This window comes from Dama dama, chromosome 13 (genome assembly GCF_033118175.1).
Source record: "Dama dama isolate Ldn47 chromosome 13, ASM3311817v1, whole genome shotgun sequence".
NCBI classification, from domain to species: Eukaryota; Metazoa; Chordata; class Mammalia; order Artiodactyla; family Cervidae; genus Dama; species Dama dama.
The window spans coordinates 28,308,337-28,319,981 of record NC_083693.1 but is presented as its reverse complement, the minus strand read 5'-3'; the positions used below and the strand labels follow the sequence as shown (position 1 = coordinate 28,319,981).

The 11,645-nt window shown below is 48.3% G+C and overlaps 1 protein-coding gene and 1 pseudogene across 1 annotated transcript; one reads left to right on the top strand and one right to left on the bottom strand.

The window, feature by feature from the left end:
- Nucleotides 1-1,344: 1,344 nt before the first annotated feature.
- Nucleotides 1,345-2,013, bottom strand: LOC133067978 (myeloid-associated differentiation marker-like). Its single transcript, XM_061159087.1, has one exon. The coding sequence runs from the start codon at nucleotides 2,011-2,013 to the stop codon at nucleotides 1,345-1,347; it is 669 nt and encodes a 222-aa protein (XP_061015070.1).
- Nucleotides 2,014-4,543: 2,530 nt separating this feature from the next.
- On the top strand, nucleotides 4,544-7,221 carry LOC133067770 (myeloid-associated differentiation marker-like; annotated as a pseudogene).
- Nucleotides 7,222-11,645: the final 4,424 nt, after the last annotated feature.

Here is an 11,645-nt window from a genome sequence, read left to right as displayed (position 1 = left end):
ATCACATGCTTCCTCCCAGTACAGGAGTGAGGGGCAGCAGTGGGTGTTCTTCCGTCCCCTCCCCAACAGCTCTGCTTGCCTCAGGCCCCTCTGGTCCTGGTGACACCAGGATGCTGGCCTCTGAGGCTTTGTGGCCGAGAGCAGGAGAAGAACAAGGATTGTGGTGTCTTCCTGGCCATCGGTTACTATAAAGGTTCCTGGTCTCAATGCACGTGTGAGCACAGACATGCAGGCACATACACAGGCAAACGCACACACTGGGCATGCATGCGGGCACGCCCCCTTAAATACAGTTGTCCAGGGTCTGGCCCTTTAAGAGCTAAGGGGACAGAAAGTCTAGTGTTGGGGGCACAACTGCTAGTTGCCTTGGGCTGGACCATGCCCCCAGGTTCTCAGGAAAGGTGGGAGTAGGGAGCCATTGGGAAGTGCTCCCAGAGATGGGGGTTTGGGTGAGAATAAAAATCTGCTCAGTTTTTCTGAGTTCTAAGAAAATTTGAGGCAATTCGGGTATGTTGGTTTGTGTTTTTTTCTTTTATATTTGTGTTGAGGTTTAAAAAAGAACATTATAGATTTAGGAGAAAGGACAGGCTTCTCTCTATGAACAGCAGGATTTGATGGTATCCAGAAATCCCAGAGAATTAAAATATATATATGCATATTTACATTTATTTAGATCATATGATGGGTGGGTCCCAGAGAAGCAACAGCAGAAAGCAACTAGCACATAGAAACACACGTGTGTACAGCACACACTCAAGAAATGCAGTTTCTTCAACTATAGCAGCAGCAGTACCCATCCACCCAACAAAAATTTGGAAAGAAACTTTCCATACAAAATATAGTCTTCCCATAATTTTCGCCCTTGAGACAAAAAGCAGAAAATACAGAAAAGATGAGAGTGGAAAGAGAAGGCGGCTAAAAAGGTAAACAAAGAGACAGAGCAGAAGGAGGGAAGGAAATGCAAAGGGAGGGAGATGAATGGGGAAGGATGTGAGAGGGGAGAGAGGGAACCAGGAAAAGAACATCAGAGCTCAGTGAAGAAACTGCAAGTGAGAAGAGAAATCGGGAGCCCCGGGGCCCATCCTCAGTCCCTACAAAGCCTCCGACGCCATGTACAGCAGGTCAGCCAAGTAAATTAGCAGGTTAGTGGCTGTCAAGACAGCCACAGTCCAACATCATCCCAGACGCACATAGAGCAGGTGAGGTTTTTTTTTTTCCTCTTTTTTATCACATCAGCTCACATCACTGTACCACAGGGGCAGCCCACCCAACTTCTCATCAAAGGGGCCAAGTGAGCAGAGGACAGAGCGCTGGTAGAGAGGAGGATGGAGACATGGTCTCCCTCTACAGTAAAGGATAGTAGACAGGTATCCGTGTTTCATTGTTGTCTTCACGCCACAGGGCGGACATCATCCCCAGGTAGAAGAAGATGGAGCATAGGATCGTTTGTTTTACCATGGCAGACGTGTACTGGAAATCGCTGTTGCAGTTGATAGTGGTGCTTAAAAATAAAGCCAAAATGACATAGAGCAGGAAGATCACCAGCCCTTCGAGCTTGCCTGGATCAGAAGGCAGAAAGCAGGATGTATCACCAGTCAGGGCACAGGTCCAGGCCACTTCGATGGCGTAAAGCACAGAACTGATGAAGGAGCAGGCAGTGGCGGCGATGGCTTGGCTCCGGGTGTGGCTCTGAGGCAAGAACCGAACATAGTTGGTGGCGAAAATAATGGAGGCAAAGAGACAGAACTGGGTGAAATAGAAGGCATAGTGGCAGAGAAGATCATAGCAGGTCAAGGGGAAGTGGGATTGGAGGCCACACAACTCCACCATGAAGACGGTGAGGGTCCCACTGAAGCAGATGCACCACAGAGACACAGACCAGTTAACTGTGCACTCACTCCGAGTGTCCATGCTGGCCACCAGCAAGCAGGGCACGCAGGTGGAGAGCAGCTGCTCCAGGTGGAGGAAGAAGCCCACGGCGGTCCTGGAGCTCAGGCCTGAGAACGTCCTCATGGTGACGGAGATGGTCAGGCAGGTCACTGGCACTGGTGTTGTAACCTTACTGGTTTTAAAACCAAAGGCTTGTGAATAATTAAAAAACAGCTCCAGGTTTTGATGGACTGGTTCAGTTTCACTCTGCCTTTTTAGTTCTGCTTCTGTTTTTCTTTTTCCAAAAAGATACGACCACCAATCCTAACAATATAAGGATCACACTCACAGTCTCACTCCAGCAAGATGGTTTCTGGTTCCTGGTTACTGTCAAGTCTTCAAAAAAAAACCAAGTGCATCACACCCCCAGCGTGCAGCCTGCAGCCGTTTCTTGCTCCCCTCCATGTAAGTTCCCCCAGCTGAGCCTTGCCGTGTTCGGAGTTGATTCTTCTGAGCCGTAAAAGACCTTCTCCCCTGGTGGCCGGCTTCCTTAAGATAAAGCTACTTTTCTTCTACCCAACGCTTGTCTCTCTGTATTGGCTTCTTAAGCAACGAGCAGTCGAGACTAGCTGGGGGACAAGGCTGTGCATCCAGGCAGCAGTCTGGACCCCTAGGCTTGGCCCCTCCACATCTTTCTGGGGCGAGGAGCGGGGTGAGGCTGAGAAGGTTGGGGAGGATCTATAGGTATTTTCAAGCAGATGCAGAACTTGCTAGTTTTAGGAACTTGCCTGTCCCTCCCCACTCCTTGCTCACAGCCTGCTTTCACTTTCTGTTGAGAGAAGGAAACTGGCCTCTGAAGGAGCAGCCGAGCTCTTGACTGAGTGAGTAGATGGTGTGCGCCCTGGGAGCCCCCCATTCCCACCCATTTGGGCATAATCTTTGCCCTTTGGGACTTTGGGATCAACTTGGACACTGCAGGAGTGGGACGTGGCTTGCTTGGGATTCTGTATGAGTCTCTCCGAGGGAGAATTGCTTTGTCTGAATTCTGTTCTGGGGGAGCAAGTGAAGTGCCTTCCAGAACTTCACAGGGAGGGATCTTGGCAGGTTGGCAAAACCAGACTATGACCCTGTAACCAAGAAAAAAGTGGTTTTTTAAATTATAAGTCAGACTGGCCCATGTATGTTTTCAATTCTGAAGAACGGTGGCACCTGAATGTGTCTCTAAATTCCTTCGCTATTTTGCAGTTAGAACTGACTTGACCATGATCTGGTAAGTGGGAGGAAATTCCACGTGCAGGCCTCCTTGTTTCTTATACTAAGGATTCTTCCAACAAGGGCCCTAAATTAACGATATAAGAGGCTGGGGCTGCCCCGGGGTCTTTCCCTGCACACCACCCCCCGACCAGTCTCTGGAAAGAGGAGGAGTTCTAGTGTGGGGGCAGGGCAGAGCCTGAGTGTCCCCCAGCAGGAGGAAGAAAGGGGGTCTGAAGTAGTCTCTCCCTTTAAGACCCCACAAGGCACTGAGTTTGTCTGGAGTGTGTCTCCTATCAGGGAGAGGCAGGGAGGGGATGGATTTTCACTAAGATGACTCCCTACAGGAGGTTTAAGGACAGCCAATAGGCTATTATTATTCTTATACTCTGTTTTCCACCTCAGACCTGCTAAACTGGTCAACTGCCAACCTTCTACATGGAGATGATCCACAAAAATAGTGGAAATGTTCATTAGGATTTTTTTCAAACCATCACCCAATATGGGCTGATGCGCAGGTTTGGGTGATAATTTTTTGGAGACCTTATGAGGGGTCATCTGTCCCTCCACACCCTCCCTGGGATGCCCTGAAAGATTCCACATCAGCATTAGACACAGCATCCTTGTTCATTTCCAACCCCTTCTTCCCTGGCTTGGAAGCTGCTAACCAGTTTCCCATGCCAGGTAAATCCTCACTCAGGTAGGAGTACTCCTAGATCTTTCCAGACTCCCACGTGGAAGGCAGCTTTGGAGCTTAAGAGACAGATATTATATTAATTTATTCTGTGGTTCCCCCATGACACTATACCTTGGAGTCATGCTGGGCTGGGGTCTCCCTTCCCAAAGGGAACAGTCACACGCTGAGACAAGTTGGGGGAGGGGATTCACAACAGTCCCACTTTCCAGGTCATCCTGTCCCTACGGCCTTGCTCTCACCCCTGGAGCTGCCCTGCTCCCGGTTGGGCTGTGTCCCTCAGATGGCAGCTCCTCCTAGTGATGCTGCGGGGAGGAGAGGCCAGGACGTGGGAGTCTTCAGGTTGCTGTAGAAGGAGGCTGTGGCCCTGAAGGTGGGTCCTGGGTCCCAGAGCCCTGAGCCTTGGTCCTGGGCTCCCACTCACAGGCCTGGATGACCTGCGAGGCTATAGAACATAGTGTTCAAACCCGTGGCTTTTTTATTTTTATCTGGGATTTCCACTCCTACCCTTTCAAACTAGGGAAGGCACTTGACTCCTGGAGCCTTAGTTTTCCCTTCTGTAAAATGGGGTTAGCAGGACAATCCACAATCCTTTTTCTGAAACCCTTGGGGTCAGATTACTACAGAATCAGAATTTTTCAGCACCAATCATGTAACTTGATGCATCTTCTCTATTGGACCTAACACCCCATTGGAGTCAAATGCACCTTTTGAGCAAAGACATAAGTGTTTCTGTAACCACACTTTTGAACAGTCACACTAAGTAAAATAAACAAAGACTATAAATTGTCTCATGTCTGTTTAGGTGAAAATTTGTTACCAAACAGCTTTTTAAAAAAATCTTTTTCAGTTTCTAGTAAATTGAAGATTTGTGATCGTAGAAAAGGACCACATTACCCTGTATCCCTGTAGATAATGGCACAAAGCGTAAAAAATGTGCACGGCTTTGTGGCTAGACCCAACCCATCTGTGAGATAAGACGAATCTCCTGGCAAGGCCAAGGCTGTTGCGTGGGGAGAATAACTGCAGAGCAGCTGTGCTGTTACCAGGTGTCTGGTCATTGGTTCAAACTCCATGGATCCTGAGCCTTTTCTAGACATCTGACTCAATCCACCTCTGGAGCTGGATCATTCTCTGGGTGGTCCCCAGTGAAGACCACTGCCTTAGCAGTGACCATGAGCTGCCTGACCGTCATAACACCATTCCACCAGGTGGACATCCCCAGACCTTGGACACCATGTTCCACTTCCTCTGCCTGCTGCAACTGTTCTCCACCGCTGTCGCCTTCTCGCTGGTGGCCAGCGTGGGCACTGGGAAGTGGGGACATAGGTAACTGGCCCGTGGCCATCTGGTGCTTCTGTTTTGCCATGACTCTCATCATCTTCATTGTTGAGTTATGTAAGCTCTGGTCCTGCCTTCCTGTCTCTGGTATCACTTCCTCGACACCTACACCTGCTACGCCGCCCTCCTCTGCCTCTCAACCTGCATCATCTACTCCATCACCTACGTCCAGTTCCTGCCTTATGTCCCTTATCAGGACCGGGCTACTGCTGCTACTGCTTTTTCATGTCTCGCATCTCTGCTGTATATCATAGATGTGGCCTGGACGTGGGTCTGCTGTCTGTTCAAGGAGATTTCCAGCTACATGCACACTGTGCCAGGCCTGCTGAAGGTGCTGGACAACTTCATGGCCTGTATCATCTTCGCCTGACTCAGCAACACCTCCCTGTACCTGCACCAGTCGGCCCTGGAGTGGTGCATGGCCGTTACTCCGTCTGCTTCATCCCAGCAGCCTTGGCCACGCTGCTGAAGCTGGATGACTGGGAGGACACCTACCCATCCCCTCCCCATCTTCCAAGGTTGTGATGACCCTGCTCTCCTTTTCTACATTCTAATGTCCTTTTCTACATTAGTGCTCTCGTCCTCTGGCTGTTCTATCAGTTCAGTGAGGAGTTTGACGGGCATCCTCACTGGTCCAGCGACGAGGACTGCATTGATGACTTCCTTTACAGTATATGCATCTGAGACCAGCAACTGGCTGTGGCCATCCTGACCGCCATCAACCTGCTGATTTATGTGGTTGACCTGCGGTACTGGGCCCACCAGCTCTCTGTAGGGACTGAGGATCCAGTGTCCAGTGCTCCAGACTCTGTTTGGTCACATTCAGTATCTTTACAGAGTTTGGACATCCTCTGATGCCCTCTTCCTGGCTCCCTCTCTCCCTCCTCACATCCTTGCCCTTTCATCTCGCTCTCTTTTCTGTCTCCTTCTCTCCTTCTGCTCTGTCTCCTTCCTGTTTTCTTTGGTTGCCCATATCCTGTTTTGTCTCTTTCTCCTCTCATCTTCTTTACTTTTCTGCTTTTTGCCCCTTTTCTGGTCATCCTTGGTTTTCTCGTCTCCTGTGTCCTGACCACCTCTCCCCATTTTCCTTCTTCTGATCCATCAGGACCTGAGACTCCTTCCTTCTCTGCCCACCGCTCCCTCCCGCCTACTAAGGTGCTGACTCCACAGCACACAGCCCTCTGTGCAGCTGCTCACACCCTGGGCCTCTGGAGGGGCCTCATTGCCAAAGCGTGTCTGTCCCCTGGCAGTGCCATAGTTGTATATGCATCTGGGGGTGGGGTGGGTAGCTAGTCATCGGGCCCCCTTTCTCCCAGTGGAGGGAGATGTGTAGGTTACATCCCCATTACATTGAAAAAATTCTCTAGAGGTCAATAATTTCCAGTGGGTGGGAGTCTTGAAGCAGAGATCCTGGATCCCTGGGCCCCACCTGGTGCTAAGACCCGCCTGAGATTGGCTCCAGGATTTTTGCAAGCTCACTGAACACCCGCTGCCTAGAGGGCATCTTAGAGGAAGTCAGGGGTGAATGCCTTCAATCCCAACTACTGTCTGGGGAACTGAAAAAGGGAGCTGGGAGAACTGTATGGTCTTGAAGACACCAGTCTGCAGTGTTTGTGAGGGGCAGTGATGTGGCCCGCTTGCCTCAGTGATAAAACAGCATTTGATCACTGTAGGGACAGGGGCACGGCCACCGCCAGCCTTAAAGTGATGTTAGCCTGGGTGTTTTATTTATTTATTTACTTTTACTATCTTCTGTTTAGGACAGCAAAAATTACTGAGTGACCCTGTTCTGGGGTCTCTTTGATTAAAGACATTTTTTATCTTGGTTTCTTTTTTTAAGGTGCCTTTTTATTGTGGTAAAAGTCACATAGCATGAAGCATGTGACTTTAACCATATTTAACTGTACAGTTCAGTGGCCCTAAGTGCATTCACATTGTGCAACTCTCATGATCATCTCTCTCCCAAATTTTTCACCTTCTTAAACTGAAACTCTCCCCTTTAAGCACTAACTCCCATCTGCCTCCTCATGCCCCTGCTCCTGGCATCTACAATGCATTTTCTGACTATGAATTTGACTCTTCTAGGTACCACATATGAGTGGAATAAAATAGTATTTGTCTGCACCTATTGTATATTGGAAGGCATTTTTAAAGTTAATACATGTGAGTGACCTTATTCTTAAAGAGGAAGTTTCTTTTCAAATTTTCTTGGGCAGGTGGTTGGGGATGGGGTGGGGGTTACTGGTCCCATTGTCCAAGGAATTACATTTCTTGAGTGTGAGAGGACACACTCATGTGTGTGTGTTTCTGTGTGCCAGTTGCTTTTTGTTGCTGCCTCTTGATTCTCTGGGACTCAGACACAATGTAATCTAAATCAATGTACATAATTTAAAAAAATTTCTGGGGCTTCTGGTTCCTATTAGTCCCTGCTGTCAATCAGAGAAGACAGTTCAACATTCGTTCAAACAGCTGTCCACATTTATAATGTCCTTTTCAATCTCAATCCAAAGATGAAAGAAAAGAAACAAACAAAAACCCAAAACAAAGTCCACATATTTTAATTGCCCCAATATGCCTGGCACTCAGAAGAGTCCTAGTCAAATTCCGCCCTCACCCAAACCTAGGTTTCTGGGAGCTCCTTCCACTGACTCCCCAATCACACCTGGACCAAAGCTTGGGGGTGCGGCCCAGCCTATGATGCAAGATGTTGGACCCCACCCCAATGCCAACATCCTGTCCTCCTAACTCTTAAAGGGCCATGACAGCCACTGGCTGCCTCTCTAGAAAGGTGTGTACTTGTATGCAAGCTCAGTGCACATGTGTGTGTACATGTGTACATGCCCACTGCTCCCCTGCATTGAGACCAGCAGCTCTTTACAGTAACTGGTGGCTGTGAAGGCCCCACAAGTCTCCCAGTCTCAACCACAGAGCCTCAGAGTCCAGCATCCTAGGGTCACCAGGGCCAGGGGTGCCAGAGAAGCAGAGCTGTGGGGGAGGGGAGGGGAAGGACCCCCACTGCTGCCCCTCACTCCTGTACTGGGATGAAGCTTGTGATCTTCCCCCAGGGGCAGGTTGGAGGGAGGGAAAGGGCTCCCAGGAGGTGGTCCTCATGGAAGGAAAATCTTAAGAAACAATGAAATTAAATTCCTATTTTAAGACAAGACAAGAAAAATTTAAATATAACATTTTTTGTCTGTCTATTTCAGCCTCCCTCTCCTCTAGGATGCATTATTCATCTGCATTGTGCCTTAACCAGACCTCTTCAAGGGAAAAAATACCCATTCCACCAAAAGGATGACATTTTCTAGAGGAAGGCCTTGTAATGCCTTAGAAGACAGCACTGCTAACTTACTTAGGACCTGATTAATGTCTCTAGCTGTATTGCTTGTGCTCTGCTTATTTTAAAGATTCATGCCTTGTTTCTTGTATTAACAGATCTATGATTAAGTCTGTGATGAAAAATAATGGTGACTAGGCCTCTTGAAATGATTCATATAATATGTAGAGTTTTATAAGATCCATGATTGTAATGCAGTGACTGTTCCCAATATGGCTCAGTGGTAAAAAAACCTGCCTACCAATGCAGGAGACTCAGGTTTGATCCCTGGGTCTAGAAGACGCCCTGGAGAAGAAAATGGCAACCCACTCTGGTATTCTTGCCTGGGTAACCCCAGGGACAGAGGAGGCTGGTGGGCTACAGTCCACTGGGTCTCAAAGAGTCAGAGATGACTTATCGACTAAACAACAACGACTACAGATATGGGAAGAAGCAGCAGGAGGGAACCATTTCCTCAGGGCTTGGGCCCAGACCACCTTTACCTCCTCATCAAGTCCGATGACTAAGATTTCATTCATCAGTAAATATTCTTGTTCACCAAGTGTGTGTTCCAGGCGCTATTCTAGACTGGACAGAGAGCAGAGAACAGAACCGAGAGTTCTGCCCTCATGGAGCTCGCGCTGTAGTACAGGAGATGTGCACATCAATACATAACATCAAGTCCGTGGGTGATAAATGCCACGATAAAGGGAACACAGGTGAGAAGAGTTATTGGAGTGTGTACGGTGGGAGGAGGGGCAAGGCTGCTATTTTAGGTGGGTGGAGGTCAGGCTGCTCCATGGATATGACATTTAAGAAGACACTGAAGGAAGTGAATAGGCCGTGTGATGACAACTCCCCAATTCCTACCTCCAGAGCTGATCTCTATTGGGACCCAGAGTCATACCCTACTGCCTCCTGATCTCTCCCTCTGGATGTCTCTAGACACATCACACTCAACGTGTCCAGTCCCACCTCTCAAACCCCTCAGCCCGCAACACACACTGATCCTTCCTCATCGTTCCCATCTTAGTCAATGGCACCACCTTCCCAGATGCTCTTCTCAAAATGCTTGTGAATCCATCTAGTCTTCTTCATCTCTAGACCGTCTCGACCAGATCCATCCATCCCTTCACCTGCTCTCCTGCCATAAGCTTCTAGATGCTTCCTGTAGTTCCTTCAGTTCATTTCAGTCCCTCAGTCATATCTGACTCTTTGCAACCCCATGGACTGCAGCACGCCAGGCTTCCCTGTCCATCACCAGCTCCCAGAGCTTGCTCAGACTCATGTCCATTGAGTCGGTGATGCCATCCAACCATCTCATCCTCTGTTGTCCCTTCTCCTCCTGCCTTCAATGTTTCCCAGCATCAGGGTCTTTTCCAATGAGTCAGTTCTTTGCATCAGGTGGCCAAAGTATTAGAGCTTCAGCTTTAGCATCAGTCTTTCCAATGAATATTTGGGACTGATTTCCTTTAGGATTGACTGGTTTGATTTCCTTGCAGTTCAAGTAACTCAAGAATCTTGTCCAACACCACAGCTCAAAAGCATCAATTCTTTGGCGCCCAGCTTTCTTTATAGTCCAACTCTCACATCCATACATAACTACTGGAAAAACAATAGCTTTGACTAGACGGACCTTTGTTGGCATAGTAATGTCTCTGCTTTTTAATATGCTGTCCAGGTTGGTCATTTCCATCTTTTCCCACAAAGACTGGTTTGGAGTAAAGTCAAAGTAAGATATTTTGAAGGTTTCTGTTTGCTCTCTTAGGATGGAAAACAGATTCCAAAACATCACCTCCAAAGCCCTGCATGTTCAGACCCCTTTCTACCTCTCCAGCCTCCTCACCTCTCTCCCTCCAACCATTGACAACTGCTCCCAATTCCTCTCAGAGCCTTCCACCTTACCTGTCTACACACCAGACCCCAACCCTGAACATGGTGATCCTGTGTCACTCTAAGCCTCAGTTTGCTCATCCAGAAAATGGAGAGAATAGCTCCTGCTTTTAGTCTTAAAGGCTGTTAACTGCACCTTGAAGAGAACATCTCTGGCCACTTAAGCAGAGAATAACTGTACTAGAAGGATGCAGGATAGCTTGGAGAATCATTAGGGAGGGACCAGCCTGTCCACAGGCTGAGACCAGGAAGGAGAGGTGCTGGGCAGCCAGGTCACAGCCAAGGGCAGTGGGTCCAGGCACCGTGGCCATTGGAAGCACGCACTGGATGCTACTGTAGGCCCCACAGAAGGAATTCTGATCTGTCTTTGTTTCTGTGTATCATCTGTTCTTGTGTGTCCAGGCCCCATTTGTGGGGCAGGTCCAATGTTTATCTGGCCTTTTCTTTCTTATTGAGGGTCAGGCCCAGTCTCTCCCCAGGTCACACAAATGATGGGATTGTCCTCAAATATGGTGATGAGTTCACGGCCTCAGTGGTTCCCCTCCATGGAGATGTCCATCACACAAGACCAAGGGTTGTTAGGAGGATTAAATGGGACAAAACATGCCTCAGTGATTGTCAAAAATTTACCCAAAAGGCAAAAGGGATGAATGTATCCCAGCTGGTAGGTCCAGGCTACAGTCTGAGCTGTAAGCACTTGTTATATTCATTTAAGAAACACTTGGCATGGGCCAACAGGGTAGTTATGGACATAAAAGTTTTAAGAGGTGTCACACACAGCACTCACTGCAGGTCAAGCCCTGCTCTGGATTCATTTGTTCCTCCCAGCAACCCATGAGCTATGCACAATGTGTCCCCATTTTTACAAGCACACAGAGGATAACTAGCCCAAGATCACACAAGTAGGAAGTGGCAGAGCTAGGATTTGAACCCAGTCATGTGGGTACAGGACCTTAAACTCTGATTGGCATTGATTTGTACCTTATATTCCAGAAAGATAAAGCAGCCAATATTTTTTGAACACCAACAGTCTGACAAGGTGTCTTATTACCTCTATTTCATTTCGTCTTCAAGGATATTATTACTGTCATCCCCATTTAACAGATGATGAAACTGAAGCTCAGCGAGTACATTATGTTTTTAGCTCAGAGTCACAAAGTTACTCCCTAACAGAGACTGGATTTGAACACAGATCTGTCTCCCCCAAAGCTCAGCAGGTAAAAGAACCTCAGGAAATGCTGAGCCCCTTCCCTCTTCTCTCAGATCCAGGAACAAATCACA

Coding starts and splice junctions, on each gene's coding strand:
- LOC133067978 (XM_061159087.1), bottom strand. CDS start 2,013: ATGAGGACGTTCTCAGGCCTGAGCTCCAGGACCGCCGTGGGCTTCTTC.